Consider the following 26,703-nt stretch of genomic DNA (forward strand, 5'->3'; position numbering starts at 1 on the left):
CTTTAAAATAAATCCCCCACCCTCCCAAACCCCCCCAAAATGTCTTAAATTACCTGGGGTCCAGTGGGGGGGGGGGGGTCCCAGTGTGATCTTCCACTCTCGGGCCACGGGTGCGTTGATAGAAATGGCGCCGGCACTACCTTTGCCCTGTCATATGACAGGATACCCAATCCTGGCTAATTATTTATATATCACAAACCAATTGCAGCTAATACATATATTGTGACATCAATCCAATTCAATAATCTTTATTGGTGAAAAATTCATGAAAAATATTCACAATTAATCCATAATACCCCACACAATAGACATAATATCTTTATAAAAACAATAGACAAAATTCACACACCACCCATACTACACATATACACATCCGTTCTACATTCAACTCCTTATAAATCTGATGATATGTTATGTTATGTGAAGATTTATATTTAATGGTTATATTTGAATGTTTAGAAAATTGGAAATGATTTTTATAAGGAGTTGAATGTAGAACGGATGTGTATATGTGTAGTATGGGTGGTGTGTGAATTTTGTCTATTGTTTTTATAAAGATATTATGTCTATTGTGTGGGGTATTATGGATTAATTGTGAATATTTTTCATGAATTTTTCACCAATAAAGATTATTGAATTGGATTGATGTCACAATATATGTATTAGCTGTCATATGACAGGGCAAAGGTAGCGCTGGCGCCATTTTGGTTCCCGTCCCCCGACGTCACGAGCGCCGCCCTTATGGCCATACGGCCATAAGGACGGCGCCATTTTGCAATACGGCAATATGGCCAAACGGCCGGCGCCATTTTGCAATACCTTCCCCTCCCCCTTCCCCCGATTTACGATTTTTGACGATAAATCGGGGGAATTCCTATTATATATCGCCTCTAACGATTTTTGACGATTTAAAATATATTGGACGATATTTTAAATCGTCAAAAAACGATTCACATCCCTAATGTTTTCACCCCTTCCCGAATGCTGTAAGATCTGGGGTAAATTTCATGTGTAGTGATCGGAAGTTTCAGAGTGTTGGGACCGAGCCTACAAAAGTTATTTTCCTGGTGTTAGTGAGGGGATAGTATTTCCACTTGTGCTTGGATTTGATAGCGCAGTGCACAGGCATGAGTATTGGGACAGATCTTGATTGCACTGGATTACAGTAAAAGCATGCATTATTTTATTTAATTTAGTATTTTTAATGTGTCTTTCACAGCTGGTTAGCCATTTCAAAGCAGATTACAATGTGATAGATTAGGTCAAATTAAGGGTCACATTGTGAGGTATCATTTTACAGTGAGATAGGTAGCATGATGGTTTGATCTGTTACAGCGAGGTATATTAGATCATAATTAGGAGTATTACATTAAAGACTTTACAGCACAGTGAAATTAGGTAGTATACAGTAAGATATATTATATAGGTCAATATTAGGGGGTTACATAGGGGTCAATATTAAAAGCATTATATCAAGGTCCTTACATAAATGAAGTTTCTTGACTCTTTCTGCTTCCTAGCTATTTCCTAACTCTTGAATGCTACAGTTTCTTTTAATTTTTCAGCACCAATCACATAAGAACTAAAGAACATAAGATTTGACAAACTGAGTCAGACCAAAGGTCCATCAAGCCCAGTATTCTGTTTCCAATAGTGGCCAATCCAGGTCACAAGTACCTGGCAGGATCCCAGATGGTCGATATAATCCATGCTGTTTATCATGGTGATAATTTACAGAGGGTGTTAATCTGTTGGGTAAACAGCCATGTCTTTAGATGGCACTGGAATTCTAAATAGTTTGCTTGTTTCCTTACAAGTAGGAAGGCAGTGCATTACTTAGATCTGGTGCTGCATCTCTTATAGCTTGGGACCTCATTTTATTCAGCTGGATTGTTAAAACGGGTGGGGCAGTTAGCTCTTGTTCTTGACTTTAGCACAGGGTTTTTTTGTAGGTGGTATCCTTTTACTTTTTGAGTCAAATACACGGATCCAGTGTTTATCAATGCTTTGAATGTGAGAATATCTTAAATTTAGTAGGAAGTGAGATGGGAAGCCAGTGTAGAGCAATTAGGAGAGGGATGCATGTTCCTATATTTTGCTGCCTGTGGTTATTCTGGCAGCAGTTTTTTGGTCTATCTACAGTTTTTGTTGTTGTATAGATGCTTTCTTTTGACCGATGTTATTTGGCTCTCCATGGTCAGTGCAGAATCTAGGATGACTCCCAGTCTCTTTGCTTCCTTTTGTGAGTGAAGGGTGATATTCAAGATGGGGGGGGGGGGGCATTGTTGAGTTGTGGATCCCTGCCTATCTTTCAAGCCAATACAGTAAAATATGCGATGCAGTATTTAAATTAGGTCCGGCGGTAGATCCGGGCAAAAGGAGGCGCTAGGAAAACTAGCGCGTCCCTAGCGCCTCCTTTTTGACAGGAGCGGCGGCTGTCAGCGGGTTTGACAGCCGAAGCTCAATTTTGCCGGCATCGGTTCTCAAGCTCGCTGACAGCCACGGGCTCGGAAACTGGACGCCGGCAAAATTGAGCGTCCGGTTTTCGGCCCGACAGCCGCGGGCAGAATTCAAATTTTTTTTTTTTTACCTTTTTTTACTCTTTGGGACCTCTGACTTAATATCGCCATGATATTAAGTCGGAGGGTGCATAGAAAAGCAGTTTTTACTGCTTTTCTGTGTACTTTCCTGGTGCCGGAAGAAATTAGCGCCGACCTTTGGGTCAGCGCTAATTTCTGAAAGTAAAATGTGCGGCTTGGCTGCACATTTTACTTTCTGTATCCCGCGTGCATACCTAATAGGGCTATCAACATGCTGCATCTCTTATAGCTTAGGACCTCATTTTATTCAGCTGGATTGTTAAAACGGGTGAGGCAGTTAGCTCATGTGGAGGGCACTGTTAGGTGCCGCGGGTTGGACGTGCATTTTCCTCCCCTTACTGAATAAGGGGTAAGGGAAAACGCGCGTCCAAGACCAGGCTAACAGTGTGCTCCGTCGGAGCGCACTGTACTGTATAGGCCTGAAAATCAGGAGTCAGTTAGTCAATCTGGTTGTTATATTCTTCAGGAAATGTGTAAAATATCATTAAAAATGTCTATGGTACTTCTAGACTGGAGGGTTGCCAAAGCAATGCCAATTTTTAAAAAAGGAATCAAAAGGTGATCCCGGAAACTACAGTCCACTGAGTCTGATGTCTGTGCCAGGTAAAATGGTAAAAACTATCATAAAGAACAAAATTGCTGAACATATAGATAGGCCTAGTTTAATGGGACAAAGTCAACATGGATTTAGCCAAGGGAAGTCTTGCCTCAACATTCTGCTAAATTTTTTTGTAGGCATAAATAAACATGTGGATAAAAATGAGCCATTTGATAGGGTGTATCTGAATTTCCAGAAAGCATTTGACAAAGTCCCTTTTGAGAGACTTCTTAGGAAATTAAAAGGTCATGGACTAGGGGGCTGTATCCTATTGTGATTGGGATCTGGTTAAAAGATAGAAAATAGAGAGTAGGGCTAAATGGTCAATTTTCTCAATGGAGAAAGGTGAATAGTGGAGTGCCCCAGGCTCTATTCTGGAACACTGCTTTTTAACATATTTACAAACAACCTGAAAATGTGAACAGTGAGTAGGGTGATCAAATTTGCCAGTGACATAAATTTATTCAAAGTGTTTAAATCATAAGAGGATTGTGAAAAATTGTAAGAGGATCTTAGAAAACTGGGCATGCAAATGGCAAATGAAAGTTAATGTGGACAAGTGGAAAGTGATGCGCTTAGGGAAGAGTAACCCAAATTATAGATATACAATGCAAGATTCCATATTAGGAATTACCATTCAGGAAAAGGATATAGGCGTCATCATTGATAATACATTAACATCTTCTGCTCAGTGTGCAGTAGCAGCCAAGAAAGCAAATAAAATACTGGGAATTATTAGGAACAGAATGGAGAATGAAACAAAGAATATCATAATATCTCTGTATCGTTCCATGGTGCTCTTGAAATGTTACTATTTCTCTCTCTCCCCAGGTATCTCATGTCTCTCTTCTTAAATCCATGTTTATTTCTTGCCTCCCTATCCAATGATATTTCTCGCTCCCCCTCACCTCTCCCCCCAGCTGTTTATCTCTCTTCCAAGTCATCCTCATCTCTTTCTCACACCCCAAGTATTTATTAATTTAATGTTTGAATTAAACATAAGTTTAAAGAGAAACTATAATTTGAACTATTACCACTACCTTTCATTTCCAGGAGCAATGTCAGCCCTAAGGTGTGTCCAAGATTTCTTTGGATAGGCACTGTGAATTTGTAGCTTCCCATAAACACCTGAAATAAACAGAAATTAAGCAAAATAGTTACATAGCCAGCAATCCTTCAACTGAAACAACATTCTCAGAATGGTGATCCCAGTGGAAATTGAAAAACACATTACCAACAAGCTGTAAAGAATCCACTCAATAGTTTTATCCTTGCCTACTGTATACCATTATGAAGTTTTAAACATTTTCACACATGAATGTTTTCAGTACAAGAACGATATTTACTATGTTGCTATGAATATGCTACTTTCTTCACTCCTGCCTGGTATGAATTACCCCCTCTGCGGAACAGGAAAATAATAATGAATGTAGCGCTGTGGGGTGGGATAAGGGATCAGGGCCCTTTGTATGTCACTGTAGACTGGGCTCCAGGTTCTCTCAATACATAAGCAAGGCTCTCCTTCCAGCTTCACACCACAGGCACCTCACTGGCACTGCCTCTCAGGGCAACATGATGCTGGCATCATTGTCATCTGTCTCCTTCTCTCATGCCAGTCCTAACTGCCACCCTTTCATTGGCCGATACTAGAACTTTGTAGGGTGGAAGAAAGAGTGAAGGGCTAGACCTGAGGTGGTCAGTATATGGTTGAGAGTGGATCAAATGGTAGGTGGAGTAGACTCTGGAATACAACAGCTTAGCATGCAGCATGTAGCAGAATCCTGAACACCTAAGTAGAATAGGAAGAGAAATAGTAACGTGGAAGAGGGAAGGGAACTTCCTCTCCTTTACACGTCCCCAAGTTTTACATCTATCTTCTGTCTTATCCACCCTTAATCAATTTGAGGAAAAGGGAGCATTTCTTAAAAAAAAAAAATATATATCCCTTCACTAAACATCCAAACCCAGGCAACAAAATCTAACACAACATATTTTTCAAAACAAAAAGCTTGTATTGATAAATGATATAGCAGACCTGTTGTAAAGTTATTTACATCTTAAATGCCAACAGTAGACCCTTGAGAAAGAATATCTGTAAGGAAAAGTAACATGACTATTATTCTCTTAGCCAACCAAAGATAGTATGCAAGGCAAGCATGCCTAGCACATGCCATTGGTGTAATCTGTCAGCCACTGACAGTGATAAGATGTAAAAGGCACATTCCTTCAGCAGGTAAGCATTATCAGACACACTAATGATCAGTTGATTCATCAGCTATGGGTGCAGCAAGTGACCTCTTCTCTCCTTGGAATGAATGTCCAGTTCTAAGCCTTCTACCTGGTCTGTGGGTCTCTGATATGTAGGAGCAGCTGGCTAAGGTCAAGGGAAGTAGCATGCATTTCACCAGCAATATATTGACAAGAGATCTAGCAGGGACAGAGCATCAAGATGCAGGTAGGTTTTGCTGCAAATCCTGTTAATGCATAGTCTCCATACATCATGCAATATTCTTTCAGTCATAAGAAAGATGCTGGAGGTTTGCAGCTAGACTGAAGAGGCAGGGGTTTTCAGGCAGGTTTCTTTGTGATAGTCAATACTGAAAATATGATAAAGAAAATAGAAGACAGGGGCTTTCAGGGTTTCTGTTGCTTTGCACACATGCTGCACCTGGCAGTGAGAGATGCCCTGGGACTGAGGCCAAGGGATCATGGGGATCTGTTCCTCAAGGACACGATGGAGTGGTGCTGGAAAATAGCAGGGCATTACCATTGAAGCATAAAGGTGGAGCAGCTTCTCTGTGAGAAACAGGAAGAATTTAGGATGCGACTGGAATTTCACTTCTTTGGTGCTGCAGAGGTTAGTGAAGCAGCAGGCACCCCTTTAAGATCTGTTTCTGGATTTGCCCCTGGGGCATCATGACTGGGGGTTTATGAGGTAGTGGTATACAAATCTGAAGCCCTTCAAGGATGCCATGGAAGATCTAAGTTACAGAAATGCCACCGTGGGTGGGATCATAGTAAATATTCTGGAGGAAAAATTAGAAAGCTTCTGTGAGCAAGACAGAATGGAAGAAGAGGTGTTGCAGTTTGTAAACATTTTGCAGTAGCAGATGCAAGAGTGACTGAAACCTCTCATACAAAACAATACATACATTCCTGCTACACTTTGTGAATCATGGGTGAAAGGGAGTTTCATCCTCCAGTCCCAGCATCTCATATTCATGAAGGAAATGCTGGCAGCTAGGGTGTGTGAATAAAAACAGCAGAGGAAGAGGCACACTGGAGATGTAGCACAGGGAAGAATGGCCACCTCAGAGAACAGTTCCAGCAGAAGCAGCACCTTATAACTACCATCTCAATACGCCACGTTGCCTCCAAAGAACCATATCTCCTGACACAAGCAATAGCCAAAGCAGCATTCAAGAGATACCCACAGCCTTCACCAGCAAAGAATATTCCTACAAAAATTTCTGTAAAATGCTATCTCACAGAGCCCATCAAAGACATGGACACAGATGTACTGACACAAGTCTGCAGTCTGGCCAGAGCTAGCCAAGGTGGCCCAGTGATAGCTTTCCTGAACACCAACCAGCATGTCCAGTGAAAATGTTTTCTTAATAATGGGATCATCATAAGCTCTCATCACTCATGGCTAGCACCACAGTTCATGGAAAAGCTGGTCTTTTTGAAAATAAATATGTAGTTGCTTGAGTTTCCACAATTTCTATATGAGTTGCAAGATTACTAAAAGCACCTTGAAGCTTTTGTTGCCAGTCTGCCTACCTGCTATGCCCCAGATGTACTACCTTAGGGGTCTTGCTGTTACTGCTCTGCCTACCTGCCTGTGATATACCAACCTAGGGATCTTCTTGCTATTATATCTACCTGATATGCCCCTGACATATTATCTTACAGGTCTTGCTGCTACTGGCCTACCTACCTGCCAGTCCATGATATACAACCTTGTGGATCATGCTGGTAATGTGTCTACCTACTATGTCTATTATGTACCCCCATGGGAATTTTGGTCCCTCTGTGTTTTTTGCTGCTTGGATCCCAGCCTAGTTCTTCCACCCTATTCATTTGTTGGTTATACTGGGGTGTTCTGCCTCAGGAAAAAAGTGTGAAAAAAGATTTAAAAATTACAAAATTTCTTCTCCCAACCCCACATTTTTATGATTTTCCATCTTGCTGTCAAGGCCTGTCTAGGCCTTTGTGCTGTTTGCAGTTCCCTGAACTGATAGCTTTTTTATTTAGACACTTTTGTGCTGCTTGTGATTCCCCACACTGTACACCTTAGTGGTTTAGACAACTTTGAACTGTTTTTAATTCACCATACTCTACACCTTGCTGGTTTAGATACCTTTATGCTGTTTTGAGATTCACTACATTCCAAGCCTTGGTGGTTTAGATACTTTTTTGCTGTTTATGATGGACTGCACTCCACACCTTTGTGGTTTAGACATCTTTGAGCTGTTTTTAATTCACCACACTCTACACCCTGCTGGTTTAGACACATTTATGCTGTTGGAGATTCCCTACATTATGGGGCGGATTTTAAAAGGGTTACGTGCATAAGTTACATGTGTAACCTTAAAAAACCACCCTGCGTGCGCTGAGCCTATTTTGCATAGGCTCGGATGTGCGTGCAAGCCCCGGGACGCACGTAAGTCCCGGGGCTTTGCTAGGGGGGGCATGTCGGGGGTGGCATGACGTTAAGGGCATTCCGGGGGGCATTCCGAGGGGGCATGGTGCCAGCCCGGGGGCATTCTGGGGAGCACGGCCGAGGCCTCCAGACCAGCCCCCGGGTCGGGTGATGGCATGCCAGTGGGCCACTGGCGTGCGCGAGTTACGCCTGCTTCGGGCAAGCATAACTTTTGCAATAAAGGTAGGGGGTTTAGATAGGGCTGGGGGTGGGTTAGGTAGGGGAAGGGAGGGGAAGGTGGGGGGAGGTGGAAGGAAAGTTCCCTCTGAGGCCTCGGAGGGAACGGGCAGCGCACGCAGGGCTTGGCGTGCACCCCCTTGCGCGCGCTGACCCTGGATTTTAAAAGATACTCACGGCTACACGCATATCTATTGAAATCCAGCGTGCTTTTGTTTGTGCCTCATACGAGAACAAAAGTACGCGCTCGCGCTTTTTTTTAAAATGTACCCCTGTATGCCATGGTGGTATAAACAACTTTGTGCTGTTTGCAATTCCCCACACTTTACACCTTAGGGGTTTTGTTGTTTTTGTGTGGTTTGCAATTTCCCACACTGCACATTTTGGGAGATTTGATACATTTGTACTGTTTGCAAATCCCTGCACTCTACATCTTTGGGGTCCTGATGCCAAACTGCCTTGCTGCCATGCCCCTGATACTATACCTTGGAGGTCTTACTGCCATTCATCTACCTGCCTTGCTCCTAGCATCTTAGAGGTTTTGTTGCCACTATATCCAACTGCCATGCTCCTGATGCTACAATTTGAGGTCTTGCTGCCACTCTTCCTGACATACCCTTGATGAACTGTCTTGGGGTTCTTGCAGCCATTCTGCTAATGAACCACCTTTGCCAATTCATAGCCCAGACTCTACTCCTGGATGGACTATGTGCCATTCAGACTTGCTGCCCTATCCCAGACTTTATATCTTAGAGATGTTGTTGCCACTCTTCCTTGATGCTAGAACCCTCATGCTATGCCTTACAGGTTTTCTGCCACTCAGCCTTGCTACCTTATCCCAAAATTTACCTTGAAGTTTTCTTGCCTCTGTGGGTGGCTGCTTTGCACCTCTCATGGCGTCTTGGGGTCTTCATGCCATTCTTAGTGCTCCTTTGTTCCTCTATCAGTGCCTGGGTTTTATTTCTGTCACCTTTGCTTCTTTTTTCTCCCTTCATGTTGCCTTTGGATGTTCATGCCATTCTTGGTGTCACTGTGCCCCTCTTCTGCTGCTTTTGGAGGTTCATAACACTGTTACATGTGCCCTCTTTTGAAGCCATAGGCTGTTTTTCACACTCTTGATTCTGTATTGCTTGGGGAACTCCTGCCACTGTTGGTACCCTTTTGGCCCTTTATGGTGCCTTAGGATATTCATGCCACTTTTGGTGTGACTTTGCCACATACTTGGTGCCTTGGAATTCTCTTCCTCCTTCTGATGTTTTCTACCCACAAATTTCATTAGAATTGATTAGAAAACCTCAATTTGGAAGCTGAAAATTGGCTGTGTTACTTTCCCCCTTAACTTTAATAGGACACAACCCCCCCCCCCCCCCAAAAAAAAAAAAAAAACAAATGATATGAAAACACTTTTTTTTTTATTTGAAATTTATGAAATGAATGGAAGTGATCTACAAAAGAAATAATTGAATGCAAATCAAAGTTTGCCTCTGCACATCCTTATTATGGAACCTTTATCTCAAAACTCTGATTTTTTAGATGAATAGAGATGTGTAGACCTGTTTTTCATATAATATAGAGAAGATCATCAAAGTTACAGTGGGAGCTTTTGAACTTGTAGTCCCTCTACAATTATGAGTTTCAGTTCATCTGATTTTCTTTCAGTCATCTAGGCATTATATCCCTGCCTTCTCCCAAATTGAATCTAAAATGACACTTTAGATTTGGAGGGAATAGAGGTTTAAATTAGTGGCTACTATACAGTTGCTTCAGTGCTATCAGAAACCATAGACTGCCACTACTTCAACAAGTCTCTGAACTCCTGTATTTATGGTAAAAAGAAAAAAAACTCATAATGAGTTTTCTTTATCCTTTTCTTTGGTTAGTATATATATTTTTATATAGTTGATATGTTTTATGTTTTTGGTACAGATACCATCAATTAGTGATATGCAGTCAAAAAAATCTTTTTTTCAGTTGTGTTACTTTTTTGTTTTGCTTCATTTTAGTACACACTAAAAGGCAAATTTTAAAAGATAATCTCACAAAACAGGGCACATACACACATATGTGGCCCATGTATGCATAAAGAATATTTTATAAAGTGACAATATGCATATGTATACAGTATGTCATATGTGAGCATTTTGATATGCACAAAAAAGGGGCTTGGTAGGGCATGCCTTTCACTTATGCATGTAATGCCCTACTTTATAAGGGACGCACACTTATGCAGAAGTGTATTTGGCCACTTTCAGAAATCATATCTAGAATCAGCCAATATGTATATCAACCTCTGTGTATATAGATCAGGACCTGGCTGTCTTGCTGAGCAAAACGCAACTCCATATATTCTTCCCTCACAGACAATGTCAAATTATAAGTAATTTGTATCAATTTGAACATTTCCCCTCTGTCTTCTGGTTTATTGATTGCACTCACATCCCCACACAGGCACCAGGGAGAGATGAGGCCACCTACTGTAAGCACAAGTTCTTCCACTCATTCAGTAGTCTGTAATGTCAAGGACATCACATCCTGGATGTTGTGCCCAGGTTTCCAGGATCCATTCATGATGTTTACATTCTCTCGTAATCAAGAATTCATGACCACTTCTGGGAAGGGCACATCACGGGGCTGGCTTCTAGATAGGAAGGTACCTATCATGTTCACCACACACACCAAATAGCGTCTTCCTATTGTCTCCTTCATATTTAGCACTGGCCCTGGAGGTCTGCTTGGATCCTGTGCTGTGACCTATCCCATTCCCAATCTAAAGATATATATATATATATATATATATATATATATATATATATATATAAATAAATAAATTATATATATATATATATATAGACAGTGGGGTCATCAAGCCCATTATTCTGTTTCCAACAGTGGCCAATCCATGTTCCCAGTAGGATCCCAAATAGTAGATAGATTCCTATGAAGGAGTGTAAAGAGACAGGCTCAGAATAACTTAAATGACAGGCTCCAAGTATCTGGCCCAGTCGGCCTTATAACAAACACCAGCAGGGAATCCTGGTGTCAGGGTGTTTCCTTTAGGAGGGGATAACTTAGGAGGTATGAGAGAGGCCTCAGAGAGACATAGGAAGCAAGGACTATGCCAGAACTGTGTACATGTAACTGCTTTCTTGTCTACCACTGCACATTGACAGAGGATTTCAACATATCCACAATGATGCCCAGATCCTTTTCCTGGGTGGTGACTCCCAAATTGTCATTTGCATTGTGTTGTTATAATTTGAGTTGTTCTTCCCTACATGCATCAATTTGTACGTGTCCACATTAAATGTCAACTGCCATTTGGATGCCCAGTCTTACAGTCTTGCAAGGCCATCTTGTAATTTTTCACTATTTTCTTGTAATTTAACAACTTTGTGCTCCCCTTCGTGCTGTGCTCCTTCTAATATAATTATATTTATGTTTATGTTAATAATTTAATTTTTATTAATGTTATTTAGCTTTTTGCTTTGTTGAAAATTATTTCATTATTGACGTTTAAATGTATTAGACTAAGGAATTTTACTTCCTGCTTATTCTGTTTCATTGTAAACCGGTTTGATATGCATTTTATGCAGGAAAATCGGTATAAAAAAAACTAAAAATAAATAAATAAAATATATAACCAACATTTCTATGCCTTCTCTTTACAGGTGATAGAGGCTATCCACTCAAAATTTGGCTCATGATCCTGATAGCTGCCTCACAGACCACAGCAGAGGCTCTCAACAACAGGGCACACCAGAAGACCAAGGCTGTCATTGAGAGAACCTTTACCCTACGTAAAATAAATTTCTGCTATCAGGACAGATCAGGGGGATGCCTTTTCTACAACCCACCTAAAGTCTGTGAGGTCTTTCTAGATTGCTGAATGTTACACAACCTGGCCAAACCCAGATGCCTACCTTCTCCAGAGGGAATGGAAGAGAATCAAAATAAAAAAATGAAGAGGAGAAGGAAAAGGAAGAGAAGCTGACTGAGAAGCAATTGTATGAAATACATTGCATGTGTCAAAGGCAGGATATATAGGAAAAGAGCACTCTGATTCAAAGACAATTTAGAAGGTAAATGTGTATGTATTTACAAGTTGTGCATGATGTGAAGAAAAATAAAACAATATATCTTCCTTAGCTGGCCCGTTGTGGAGTGGGGGATCCTCACATGCCTTGGGCTGCCCTAATCTGGAGCTACTTCGCTGTGAAGTCCTGCCACTTCTCAACTGTCTCAGATTGCACAGGACTTGGAGGTAGTAGCACAGCATGGCTGCAGAAGGGTCCTACAGGAGGTGATGCTGGAGGCAACATGGGCATTTTCCTCTACACTACAGTTTGGGCATCAATGGATTGGTGAAAGGCTCGGAGCTCATACTGCATGCCCTGCATCTCCTTACTCATTGCCTCTTGGAAGCCCTGCACTTCCTCCCTCACCACATCCTGGAGGCCATGTATCTCCACCAACACCTTGCTGTTCTGGTAGATCAAAAGTCTCTCGGCTCAACTGGCCACTATCTCATCCTCTCAAGTAGGGACTTGCTTCTACTCTAATGAGCTACTTTCCTGCTAGCCACCCTCAAGCTGCCCAGGAGGTGATATCACAGCAAGGAGATCAGCCAATCGGTCCTCCTCATCCTCCTGCTGCTGCTACTCCTCCTCCTCCTCCACCATGGGCTTTCACTGCTCCTCTGTAAGTCTCTCTCCCTCAGTGTCCTCATCTGAGGTGTCACACAGCACTTGCAAGTGCTGGAATGCTCTTCCTAGACCACTTGGTGCAGGACCAGCATTGTGTTTAGCAGGCTCCTCTACAACAATGAAATAGGTAAATCGCAAATGTTGATATGACATTTGTGTTTTTCTTAGTTCACATTCCTTTCTTCCGAACACTGCAGCTCTGCTCCATTATTCCTGAAAGCACACCTCCTAACATACCACAGATAGTATTGAAATCATGCTAATGATATCATGAGCACCAGCATGCCAAGCTGCAAGGAGTATGTGCTAGAAGCTTGTGGCCCTCTCGATGGATTGCTTTCTAGCTCTACATGTGGAGCAGAGCCAGTCCTGAGATGTAGCCATAGCTGGCTCAAAGACTTAACATAGTAACATAGTAATGATGGCAGAAAAAGACCAAATAATCCAGTCTACATAGCAAGTCTACATAGCAAGTTTTTAATGGTAGCAGTCTACATAGCCAGTCTACATAGCAAGTTTTTAATGGTAGCAATTGATCCTCCGTGCAAGATACCCCCATTTTTCTGTTAAGGGTAGTAACTGCCACTCTGTGCAGGTGTTAGGGAAAGTAGCTGCCATTCTGTGCTGGTTATCCCATGCACCTTTTTCTTCATTTCCAACTTAGGGATCCACAGTGTTTATCCCTGTCCTGTATGGTGGGGTCAAAAGGTGACAGGAAAGTGGGTTCTAGTTGGTACTGTGTGCATACAGATAGGGAGACATCTAACTATAAAGCTTCATCTATACCATAGGTATGCAGATTGTTTATTGGGATAGTTTTACTAAGAAGCATGACATATCTCATAGCTAAAAGTGTATTATGGATGACACTATACTGTGCTTTACTCTCTGTACCCTGTGCAAAAAACTTGCAGTTGTGGAGGCCAAAGAGACTTGTTAGCTCTTCTTCTATACAAAGGTGCACTAGAGCTTCACACAACAATGACGAGGTTTATCTGCACAAGGTGCAATACATAAGAGACATCATTTTATAAGCACACTTGTGTAGACAGTGCTATATACTATGCTCACCTTGCTGGTTTTAAGGTTCGGAAGTGTCCAAGCAGCCAAACCCTCCCACAGCTGCTTCAGAGAGAGTGCTAAGCAACAACTGTTCTACAGGAGCAAAGGTCACCTGCCTATCTGGCCCCTCAGCTTCCATCCTGGCCTGTTTCCTTATCACCAGCCACCACAGGCCCCACCAGTTGTGGCTCAATTTATTCACACTGCAGTTGTGGTGGAAGACAGAGTTGATCCTTTGCCATATCTTCTCCAGATCTTTTCCTTCCTATGGGCACCCACTCGCTTGGACTGGGGATCATACAGGAGATTCTGGATCCTCATCACCTATTGGACTAGAAGATCCATCTCTCTAGTAGAAAGATGGGCTAGTGGGTGAGTGCTCCACATGTCTGAGACATGAGGCAAGTAGAACAAAGAGTGGCAAACAAATCTTTTCTGGTATCGCTAATTTGCAAATGTAAGGTAATGAGTCATGCATAGATTACATATACAGGGTTGTTAATTTGCACATACAAGACTAAAAGGTCCCCCATGTGGACATGTGCTATGATGGCATGCATGGGTATGCTTAGTGAGGCACAATCAAAGCTCTAGAAACATTAAAATCAAAGTCCAATTTCTGTGCTGGACTCCATTGGATGATGTCATGTATGTGTGAGGACTGACATCCTGCTATTCTTGGAGAACACTGTTACAGGTAAGCAACTCTGCTTGTTCATTTTTATTATTGCATATTTTTTAAATATATTTTTATTTAAATTTTCTTTTATGAATTTATTTATACATGCATGTTTTTGTTATTATCATAGTACCTATACATTTATAAAGGGTAGAGGTACTATGAACATACTTCCACAATTTGGAGTATATGGAGTATATGGTTGATCTGTTCCACCACCAAATGATTCTATGTGAAATTAAGTTTGTTGTCACTTTGAGATTTATGTTGTATATGCTTACTCTTGCTGTTAAATATTTTATTGTTTTGTTTGCAGTTTATTGTTTTCATCTGTAACCATTGTATTTTGAATGTACATAGTTAGATTTGAATACCCCTATGGATCCCGACTGGACACATGTTCATGGGTATATGCTTATAAGGTGCTTGGATCACCAAAGAAAACAATTCACTATTACTTCAAGATATTTTGAATATTGATAGTGATATTTCTATATTGAATATTATAATTATTTTTTCCAAATATGTTTCACATTTTAATGTGTGGCATAACTTGCCAAAACATAAAAATGTCAAATTTTTAGAGATTGTTTTTACAATTTTTATTTTAAGATATATATTATGTTTAATTTTATTCCACTATTTACTAAAATAATTTTACTGTCAATGTTTATTTGCCCTCTTTGTGTTACTTTTACATTTATGTTTATTGTTGCCACTATTTATCTGCTGTGGTTGGCTTTTTTGCCTTTCCTTTGTGCTGCAAATTTAAAATAAAAAACGTAATAAATTACAAAATTGAGAGAGTTTGCTAAATTTGTTTTGTTTTTTGGATAACGTATGAGAGTTTATTCAGTTAGCATTCCTATTTTTACCAAAGCACAAAAACTGTAAAAAGTGCCAAAACAGCTCTTTAAGACATGAAATGGGAGCTGTGCAGCTTTAGCAAACTGAATTTATACCAATCTATAGCAAGGTCTTTATTTATTTATTTTGATTTATATTCCGCCATTCAGACACTTCAAAGTGGATTAAATTCAGATACTGTGGGGCGGATTTTCAGAGCCCTGCTCGCGTAAATCCGCCCAAAACCGGGCGGATTTACGCGAGCAGGGCCCTGCACGCCGGTAAGCCTATTTTACATAGGCCTACCGGTGCGCGCAGAGCCCTGGGACTCGCGTAAGTCCCGGGGTTTTCGGAGGGGGCGTGTCGGGGGGCGGGCCCGAACCGCGCGGCGTTTTCGGGGCGTGTCGGGAGCGTTCCGGGGGCGGGCCCGGGGGCATGGCTACGGCCCGGGGCGGCCCGGGGGCGTGGCCGCGCCCTCCGGACCCGCCCCCAGGTCGCGTCCCGGCGCGCAGGAGGCCCGCTGACGCGCGGGGATTTACGCCTCCCTCTGGGAGGCGTAAATCCCCCGACAAAGGTAAGGGGGGGGTTTAGACAGGGCCGGGCGGGTGGGTTAGGTAGGGGAAGGGAGGGGAAGGTGAGGGGAGGGCAAAGGAAAGTTCCCTCCGAGGCCGCTCCGATTTCGGAGCGGCCTTGGAGGGAACGGGGGTAGGCTGCGCGGCTCGGCGCGCGCCGGCTATACAAAATCCATAGCCTTGCGCGCGCCGATCCAGGTTTTTAGCAGATATCTAAAAAAACCCAAAAAAACCTGCACAGTCAAATTCAAAGGCAAAGCTAACTCTGGCAGGAAATTCAAGTCAAATATTTGCAAATCCAAACCTGCATTCAAAGCAGGACAGAAGAAGACCTCCCATTACCATTACCTATTGTTCCTGGTTCTACATTTATCCCATTCAGACGGTCACAGGAGACTCCCTCAGAGGCCCGAAGAAGAATCTCGAGCTTTTGTTCTCTTTCCAAAGGATACTGAAGAGTACCTACAAAATTAGAAATACATGTTGATAGAACCAAAACAGCTTGCACAGGTAAGAAACAGCAAAAGAGGAAAGTGGAAATACAATGAGAAGACAAAATAGAGAGAAGAGTTAATAACAAGAACAAAGAGAGATTTCACTTGGGACATCTTATTTTTTTATTGTAAATGTATTGTATTATTTCATGGGAACAAATATGTCTTTTTTGACTCTCTTCAGTTAGATTTTCTTTGGATAAAAAATAGGATGATAATATTTATTTAGATTTAGATTGGGTATAACATGGGTTCAATATGGGTGTTTTCATTCTGGAGAAGATGTAAACAAGATGTTTCTTATGGAACAGATGAGAGTTTGGCCATTTTTTTGTTTATGTTGGATTGATTTTTGGATCTTCCCATCTTCCTTTTTAACCCCAATATTGTGGACTTAACAACATATGTTCTTTTTCATCTTTTTCTCTATGAGATTGTATCTTTAAAATATTCAGTGTTTGCTTTGCTTTAATTCATTGTGGAATGATTTAAATGCTAATAAACAGTAAATTAAAAAAAAGAACAGAAAGAGATTTAAGCATTTCCAATGGATTTAGTAATCCACCACGACAGTATTCCTTAAGAACCACATTTGATGATGTAAACAAACTCAATGAATACAATTTAGAATAGCCAGAATTAAAGAATCCTATAAGCTTTTACAGCAAATTAAACAAGTTCAAATCTTTAAAACATATTTGTCATGGTTTCATCTGTTACAGTCTCTCCATGCCAAGGTTCAGCCTGTTCCACAGTCTTCCCTCCACAAAAGGCCCCTCAGTGAGCATCACCTATAGCCTTGCCAAGTACCTCCTCACTAGTCACACTAAACCCAAGCCTCAGTCCTATTTAACCCAGCCTTGTCAGTACCTTAGTACTGACCTGGCCACTCTTACTGTAGTATCTTGTTCTTTGCTCTGTGTTCTCCAGGGCTGCTCTTACCTTATTTATTATTTATTTATTTATTTAGGGATTTTATATACCGATTTTCTTGATACAGATCAAATCAACTCGGTTTACATAGAACGATAGTACATTAACAGTAACTAGTCAAACCTCAAAAGAGGAGACAGATTGGGAGCAGAAGGTAAAAGTTACATTATAACAAGGGTGAATAACTTGGAATTGGAAATGAAGAGACAGATAATCAAAGTAGAGAGATATAACAGAGAGAAGGGGCTTGAAGCCAACCTCAGGAGAATAACTCTAGCATTATAACGTGATTATATGACATTCTGCTAGTTATTGAAGTACAGCTGATTGAATAATATCTTAGTAGAATATAGTCTAGGAGACAGGAAAGGCTCTACCGAAAAGCCAAGTCTTCAGTTTCTTTTTAAAATTTACCTTGTACCTTATCTTGCGGCCTACTCAGGCCTTTCCTTCCTCTTTGACCTCCAGGCCTGCTCTTGCCTTGCACTTTGTCTTGCAGCCTATTCAGGCCTTTCCTTGAGCTGTGGCCTCCAGCCTGCTTTTACCTTGTGCATTGCCTTGCGGCTTACTCAGGCCTTTCCTTGCTTTGTAACCTCCAGGCCTCTTGCCTCACTTAGTGGACACCGGACCTTCAGTATAGTGGGATATTGGCCTTCTTCTTTGTGTCCTTCAGGCCCTCTGTGTTCTCTGTTCTGTATTGTCCTTGCCTATTCTTTTGTCTGGTCATGTATGTATCTGCCTTGCCCTCAGTATCCTGCCCTAGATTTTGTTTGTATCCAGCCCAAGTCCTTGTTCAGTATCTGGTCCCAGTCTATGAATGTATCCAGCCCTAGTCCTTGCTCAATATCCTGCCCCAGTCTGAGCTTGTATCCAAACCCAGTCCTTGCTCAATATTCTACAACCAGCTTGCTCCAGTATCCAAGCCTCGGCTTCCAACCAGGGTTTGCCCTCAGCGTCATCCTAGTCCTGATGTTCAGCAGGAGACAAGCCCTATAAGCCCCCAGAACCCAAGGACTCAACCTGCAGGGGAGAGGGCTACCTAGACAGCAGACAAACCTAAGCCCAGCCCAGAGGTCTTGCACTGCTCCTGAGGGGCTGCTCTCTGTTATTGATAAATAATGACTTAAAGGTGAATTTTAAAAGCCCTGCATATGCCAAAATCAGGAGATGCTTGCACAAGTTGGGCTCGCGCTCGCCCAATGAATTTTAAAAGCCACCCAGATGCGTGCACATTTCCCACAGTGTGCACATCTCACTTCAATTCAAAAAGGGGCGTGGTCCAGGTGGGACATGGGCATTTTGGGGCATGGCCAAATGATGTGCTTATAAATACTTATGTGTCTGGGCGTGCAACCAGGTCCACTGCCACGTAAATTTACTTCTGCTATGGAGGAGGTGTAACAAAAAAATAAAAGAAATTAGGTATTTCTGCCAGGTTTAATGGGTCTGGGGTAACTGGGGGGATTGCAGGCTATCAAACAAAAGAGGGTTTAGAGGACCTAACTTTTAACTGTGTGAACTGGTGGATGAACTGGTGAACCTGGCCATGGCACGGTACCCTGACTTATGTGGTAGAATTGGGATTTATGTGGCTAGCTGCGTGCCCACTTAAAATTGGGCGCATGTTTGTGTGCACAATGGGGTAAATTTTAAAAGCCCAGTGCACGCCAAAGCCAGGAGATAAGCGCAGAATTCTAGCTGGTGCGCACTACACAGATTTTAAAAGGTGTCCGTGTATGTGCGTATCTCCCAGTATGCCCACAACATTTTTTATGAAAAAGGGGCAAGACATGGGCAAGGTCTGGGTGGATCGTGAGCATTTTAGGATATATGAATGAAACCAGTGCGTGAATAATTACATGCACAAGCGCACGCTGGAGTCCCCTACCTCATAAATTTACTTCTACTATGAATGGCGGGTAAGTTCTTAAACAAAAAATACTAGGCTAGTCAGCGGGGTTTTAAGGGTCAGGGCTACCAGTGTAAAAGGGAGGCTAATTAACTAGGGAGGTAAGGAAGTCCTATCCTTTAACTATCCTGGGAGGGAACTTCCCAACCCCCTAGCTTAATGTCCCTTTGCCTTTCCTGTCCTCCCCTATCCCTACCCTAAATTTCTTATTTTACCTTTTGCTCCGGCTTCCGAGCAGGAGCAAATTGCACGCGCTGGCACCTTGCTGGCGCGCGATCCCTCGGCACAGCGGCTAATGGACGCTGTGATGGGCACCTCCAGCCCTGCCCCGAACTTCCCCGCCCTGCCCCCTGGACCGCCCCTTTTTCTAGTCCTGGACTTACATGTGTCCTGGAGGTGTACAGGTGTGGCCGGGCCCTTTGAAAACTGGCCTGACGCGTGTAATGCCCAGCCACGCGCATAAACACTGGGCTTTTAAGTGTGTCAGCTTTGAAAATGCGGCCCATATTGTGGGTAATTCCTAATAAATTGAAATAATTCTTCTGTCCATTCACTTTCCCACAAAGTTTAGTGACTACAGTAATTAAAATCACTTGCACTGCAATCTGGAATAAAACGAATTTGTAAGTTCTTGGGCATTTTGGGAAAAGGTGACCAAACTTCTACACTTGCATCAGTTATAAACTGCACCCTTTCACACTGGATTAGAGGTGTGCATTCGGTCCCTACGTATTGGCAATCCGCAACGGATGTGCCAATATTCGTTGTAATCGTGGGGAAGTGAAACGTATCGCGATTCCCCACGAATACAACAAATTTTCCCCGAATTATTCGGCCGCCAATTTAAACAATCCTCCCACCCTCCTGATCCCCCCAAGACTTACCAAAACTCCCTGGTGGTCCAGCGGGGGGGTCCGGGATCCATCCCCTGCACTCTCACACACTCGGTACATTTCAAAATGGTGCCGGTAGCCCCTGTGACATAATAAGGGCAAGGCTATCGGCGCCATTTTGATTCCTGGCACCCGACGGCACGAGTGCAAGAGATCACTCCCGGACCCCCGCTGGACCCCCAGGGACTTTTGGCCAGCTTGGGGGGGGCCTCCTGACCCCCACAAGCCTTGCCAAAAGTCCAGCAGGGGTCCGGGAGCGACCTCCTGCACTCGGGCCGTATTGCCAGCATTCAAAATGGCGCCGGCGCTACCTTTGCCCTCCCTATGTCACAGGGGCCGACCGTCTTGTGGGGGTCAGGAGGCCCCCCCAAGCTGGCCAAAAGTCCCTGGGGGTCCAGCGGGGGCCCGGGAGCGATCTCCTGCACTCGTGCCGTCGGGTGCCAGGAATCAAAATGGCGCCGATAGCCTTGCCCTTACTATGTCACAGGGGCTACCGGTGCCATTGGTCAGCCCCTGTCACATGGTAGGAGCACAAGATGGTGCCGATGGCCATGTGACAGGGGCTGATCAATAGCACCGGTAGCCCCTGTGACATGGTAGGTCAAAGGCTATCGGCGCCATTTTGAAACTGGTTCGAGGGTGTGAGAGTGCAGGGGATGGGTCCCGGACCCCCCACTGGACCACCAGGGAGTTTTGGTAAGTCTTGGGGGGGGGTTCAAGAGGGTGGGGGGTTGTATTAAATTTAATTTTAGCTGGGTACCGAATAGGATTAGACGTAAAACCGTATCAAGGCGCTATACAGACGTATGCAACGTATTTGCCCCCCGACGAATACGTATCCCGAATGCAACGTATGGCATCCCTCTGCACATCCCTACACTGGATATACTATTTTGCTTTACTTACCAATATTAGGCAAACTGAAATAACTAACTTCCAGTTTTTCCACTAGTAATTAGTGGTAGATATTCAGCAGGCCGGTAACTTTAACCAGTGACACTTACCCAAATAAGTCTGCTGCAATACCCAGTTAAAGTCACTATAATGAAACAGGGGCTTTCCACAGGCAGAAGCAACCTGGAGAGACAGGACAGTTAGAGTCCAGAAGGCACGGGAGCTCTAAATGGAAGTCCAGGGGGAACACTGCTTTTAGGTGAAAGTAAAAATAAACAGGAATGGGCTAGGAGACTGTAAAAGCCAGAAGGAACCAGAAGGAACAGGAAGCACAGGTTTGCTGGGAAATGTACTTTCCAGATTCTTGGCAGATTAGGATCAAGGTAGCAGCCATGGAAAGGTGTGTTACTCATTGGAAGATACTGCTGAGGCTAATAACAGAATCAATGTGTCTCTTACGCTAAAGAAAACACTAACTTTCAGACAGAGACTGAAAGAAAGAGAGCCAGGAGAAAGAGTTCACCCAAACCCAGATTCAAAGACGTCAACACCCAAAGGTTAGAAACTTTTAATCTGCCAGGTATAATTGGTAGTAGGTTCCATGTAGTGTAGTCCTAGGACATTAGCTGGAAATTACTAGGGATATCCTAGTATCTCAGGAAATGAATGAAAAGTTAAAAGAGTGAAGTGAATGTTGATGGCTGGAATAAAATTGTTTTACTGCAACTGGCTGGCTGAACAATGTGTTCCAGAAAGCTATTAGCAGGGCATGTAGAAGCTAGGTAGTGACCTGTGATAGTTGCCTAGATAAAGTTATCTGGATAATTTTAGGCCAGGTATTTGTCTGACCAGACTTATCTGATTAACTTTAGCTGGATAGCGCTGATTATCAACACTCATGGCTAAAATTTAACCATGCCCAGAACTCCTCCATCACAGCTTCTATTTATCCAGGTCAATTTTCTAAAAAATTAGTTACCCCACTGGCAAGGGAGGAGGGATTTTCAAATATTGGCTTTTGCCTAGATAACTCCAAAATTTACTAGGACAAAGCCTTTTAATATTGACCTCTTAGTACATTATTATTGCTTCAAATAATATTGGAATATTTCCACATTAGGCTATGAATTATTTATACATCTCCAAAAACTGTCAATTAAATTCAAAGTTTGTTTGTGCAAAGGTTTTTTTTTTTTATATACCTGTTAAATTATCAGGTACTATGTGTTGTAACAGGAAAGATGGTCATGGTCATTGAATTAAGAGTATGTAAAAAATATCCAGATTGTATATTACAATATATAACTTCTATCTAAATATTTCCAATTCAATTAGTCTATCCCACTTACCAATTTTCAGTTCACCTCCTGCTAACACAATGCATGCAGCACTTAGGATGTTACTGGCATTTGTTGGAAATTCAAGAACTCCCAGCACATACAGGCCTTTGAGCGGAGGAAGAAAAACATCCACCAAGACAGTCCTGTCTAGGAAAGAGACAGCAGTATTTCATTCACAGGTTCAAATGGACTGAAATGACTGACATGAAACAGAAAAAGCATTTCATCAACATGTGTTCAAGTCACTGAAATCTGGCAAAAACAAAAATTGTTTGCTATAGTCAGAATAAAGAAATTCTAAGTATGCAGAAGACTCACCATAAATGTTCCACTGACAATCTCCACTCCACCCACAGACCTGTCTACAGATAATCACCTGAACCCATCATGACATGAATATACTATACTTATTCCTGTTTGAGGCAGACATAACTCCATGCCTGAGAGTTACCACAATCCTGCAGTTTCATACAATTTTAGAAGCAATTTTCAAAAGTTTAGTCATATTATGCAGATATAATAGGGATTCATGCATGTATTTACATGCAATATGGCTATTCCAAACATGTTTTAAAACTCTTACAGTAAATTCCAACAACAGTAACAGTTCGAAACATACAGAGTGCGCAAATATTCATTATAAGAGATATTGTAAAGTCATACCTTGACAAATGAAAGGAAAGGAAGAGCATGAAATCAGAGAACAAACAACTAGAGTTAGCAAGTCAAACAAATTCACCTCACAAGTACTGGCTTAAGATGTCCATCATAATTGGTGATATATATCCCAAATATTTTCATATTTAAAAGATTCCCCTCTTAAATCAAAGTTTCACAATATCAGCCACATCTTGTACTTGCACTCACCAGTAATCCATGTTTGGGCTGAACTTCCAGAAGGTTGCAATTGTGAACCTAGCCACCAGCAACATCTGGCCCACCTTCCCAAGAGACCATTGACATGCACAGGGATACTGAGGATATGTGAAATCTCTTGTGTTATCTGTGATCAAAACTGACCCAACCTTGGGCAGTACCACCACATGTGTATATACGTGCCCCTCTCTTCACAGCCTTGCCAACACATAGGGCTCAAACCAAGTAAGGAACTTAGAACAGAATAATGGGGTACGATAAGTTCTATGTAGCAATTTAAGTATTAGCTCAGTCTGCTTGATACATATAATAATATGATGCACTGAAGTCCATCTTTTTTTCCAGGCTTTGGTATCTAAGTCTAGCCTAAATCTTCATTCCAAGTTGCAAAGAATGTATAATAGTTATACCACATTTCACCCAAAGATATCCCTGTATATCAGGGCTATCCCTTTTCTTTTAGCATATGGATCATGCAGATTTGTCTCCAGGCTGTTCAATGGTATTAGGGGTGCCACCAAATTAAAATGCTGTTCTAAAGCATTTCATAGTTGAAAAAAAAAGAGACTGCTGTTATAAGCACCGGCCGCGGTAAACCGCGACCGGGGACCGACCGCGGTAAACCACGACCGGGGACCGACCGCTTACCCTCACGGCAGGGCCGGGCGCAGGACGTAGGGGCTGGCATCGGCAGCCACGTCGGCGGCAGGGCTCCTGCCCTTCAAGATGGCCGCGGCATCTCCGCGGAGCAGCCTAAGCCACGCCCCCTGAAGATCTCCAAGGCCGCGCGGGCGGCTAGAGCCTGGCCTTAAAGGAACCCCTACAGGAAGTAGGGGGTTCCTTCCTGCCTGTTTCCAGCATCTGTCTACTATTTAAGGCAAGGTCTGAGCCTTCAGACCTTGCCCTGGCTTTGGCTCTAGTGGTGTTCCTGCTGTTGGTTCCTGTTCTGCTCCTCTGTTTGTGATCCCTGGACTGGCTGTCGTTCCTGCTTGGCTCCTGACCTTTGGACTGGCTTTGGATTATTCTGGCGCTTGATTCCTGGACTGGCTGCGGATTCTTCTGGCTCTCGACCCTTGGACTGGCTGCGGATTCTTCTGGCTCTCGACCCCTGGACTGGCTGCGGAGGACGCTGGCTCTTGATCCTTAGCCTGGCGGTGGTATACGCTGGTTCTTGCTTCCCGGACCGTCTCCGCTTCATCGTCTGCTTTCACGACCTGCTAGAGGCGCCAGCTTCTGCTTTCATGACCTGCTGGAGGCGCCAGCTATCTGGATTAAATGACCCGCAGGAGGCGCCTGCATCCGGATTATCATCAATTACCTCCAGCAACCTTCGGATTAGCCTCGCCTACCGACGAGAGGATCTCGCCCCCTCACCGGACCAAGGGTCCACCTTCCAGGTCAGAACAACTGCTGAACCCAGGTTTAGCTTGTAATCATTTTCTAATTCAGAAAACTCCATAAAAGCATCATCCTCCACAACTGAGAATTGAAAACCAAACTCTTGTCCCTCCAGTCCCTAAAGTTTGGAGAGAAAGTACAACTAGATAAAACAGGATTCTCATACAATGGTGCAATAGGTAAGAGTGTCTCCTCCATCCTGCCCTAAACATTTTTTTAACCTGACCCCAGACTGAAAGTGTGTGTGCCAGTATAGGACTATCTACATACTCTGTGACATTAAGGGGATCCAGGGGAAAGAAAAGGAAGCATGGCTATATTAACCATTTCGGCCTGCTCTTTTTCCAGAGCTAACAAGAGATGTCCCCTGCGTTGAGCCACTCATGCATGCAAACTAACTTAGATGCCCAGTAGTATAAGCGCAAGTTAAAGAATGCCATGCCTCCCTGTGACTTAGGCAACCACAACTGTCCAAGTCTCACTAAGGCCCTATGTTGCTTCCAAATTAATTTACCCATCATTCTATGCAGATTCACAAACATTTGGACAGGAACTGAGCAAGGGAGATGCTGGAACAAGTACAGCAATTTGAGTAAACATTCATTTTAAGCAAATTAATCCTTCCAGCCCAGAAGATCGACAAATGTTCCCATACAGATAGGACCTGCTTTATCTTACTTATTATTGGCCCATAATTTTTTACATATAGGTCTTTAACATTTTTAGTAATAGAAATCCCAAGATACTTAAAACTAGTCTCTATACGAAAAATAGAAAGGCATTCTGGAAGAGATATTCTGCCACCAGGAAAATGCATCTCAGATTTATCAAGGTTTATTTTATATTCTGAGAGTCTCCCAAAATGTTTAAGGAAGTCTAATAATGCAGGACCAGATATATAGGTATAACTGGACATCATCAGCATATAGAGATATTATATAGTCACGTCCCCCCCAACTTTATACCCTTTATATTAGGATGCTGCCGGACCAAATTAAACAATACAGAGACAACAGGAAACCTGCCTGGAACCCTGTGCAATTTGAAAAAATAAGACAGAGTTTCATTAACTAGCAACCTCACTGTTCGCTTTTTGTACATAGTCAATATCCATGCTACAAATCTGTCTGGTATGCCCGCAAATGCCAGTACCTCAAACTTAAAAGGTCAAGATAAACTATCAAAGGCCTTTTCTGCATCCAAAGATATCAAAACACCAGAGATACCTTTCTGTTTGGCCAGATGCAGGCTATTGAACAATTGCTTCGTTTTGGAAGTAGACACCCTATATTTAACAAATCCATTTTGGTCACTATGAATCAAACTGGGAAGAACTTGTTCCAATCTCATTTATAGGTCCTGGTCCAGGATGTTTATGTCAGAATTGAGAAGGGATATAGGTCTATACTAGCTGTAATTCATAACATTCTTCCCAGGCTTATATATGAGAAAAATATTGGTATCTGTTATCTCTCTCAAAGAGGATCCTGCCAACCCTGCTGATTTGAAATTTTCATAAAAAATCAATATAATACTCATCTGGGCCCAGGCACTTACATCCAGGTAGCACCGCTACAGTTGCCTGTATCTCCAGTAGGGTTACTGACACTGATAACTTCTCAATCTGATTGAGCTGGAGTTTAGGCATATCTAAACCATTAAGAACTCCTTGTATATCTTCCCTAGTGGCCCTATTTGAACCTGTATATAGATTCATGAAAAACTGGACAAAAGATTGCGTTATTTCTGATGGATTTGAAGTAATAGTGCCTTTAGATTTTCTTATTTTAAAGATGTAAGATTTGCCAGCCCTCTTCCTTACTGCTCTAACCAAAAATGCCCCAGGCTTGTCACCATGCTCATAAAATTTCAATCTAGTATATTTAAGGACCTTATCTATCTTGCTAATTTCCAATAACTGAAGCTCAATTTGAGTTACTTCTAATAGTTTAAGTGCACGAGGTAAACAATTTTGTTTATGTCAAACTTCCAATGCCTACATTTTAGAAGTAAGAACCACAGCC

General features: G+C 42.5%; 1 protein-coding gene across 3 annotated transcripts in view; it reads right to left on the reverse strand.

The window, feature by feature from the left end:
• PKHD1 (PKHD1 ciliary IPT domain containing fibrocystin/polyductin) overlaps positions 1-26,703 on the reverse strand; it is a 1,284,809-nt gene that overhangs the window by 375,665 nt on the left and 882,441 nt on the right. For all 3 annotated transcript variants that reach the window (XM_029596114.1, XM_029596113.1, XM_029596115.1), the window contains 3 exons: positions 22,415-22,552; positions 16,291-16,404; positions 4,239-4,326 (listed from right to left, as the gene is read on the reverse strand). In XM_029596114.1, the coding sequence (XP_029451974.1) occupies positions 4,239-4,326; positions 16,291-16,404; positions 22,415-22,552 (340 nt within the window). The remainder of the gene's footprint in view (positions 1-4,238; positions 4,327-16,290; positions 16,405-22,414; positions 22,553-26,703) is intronic.

This window comes from Rhinatrema bivittatum, chromosome 3, assembly GCF_901001135.1.
Source record: "Rhinatrema bivittatum chromosome 3, aRhiBiv1.1, whole genome shotgun sequence".
Lineage (NCBI taxonomy): Eukaryota > Metazoa > Chordata > Amphibia > Gymnophiona > Rhinatrematidae > Rhinatrema > Rhinatrema bivittatum.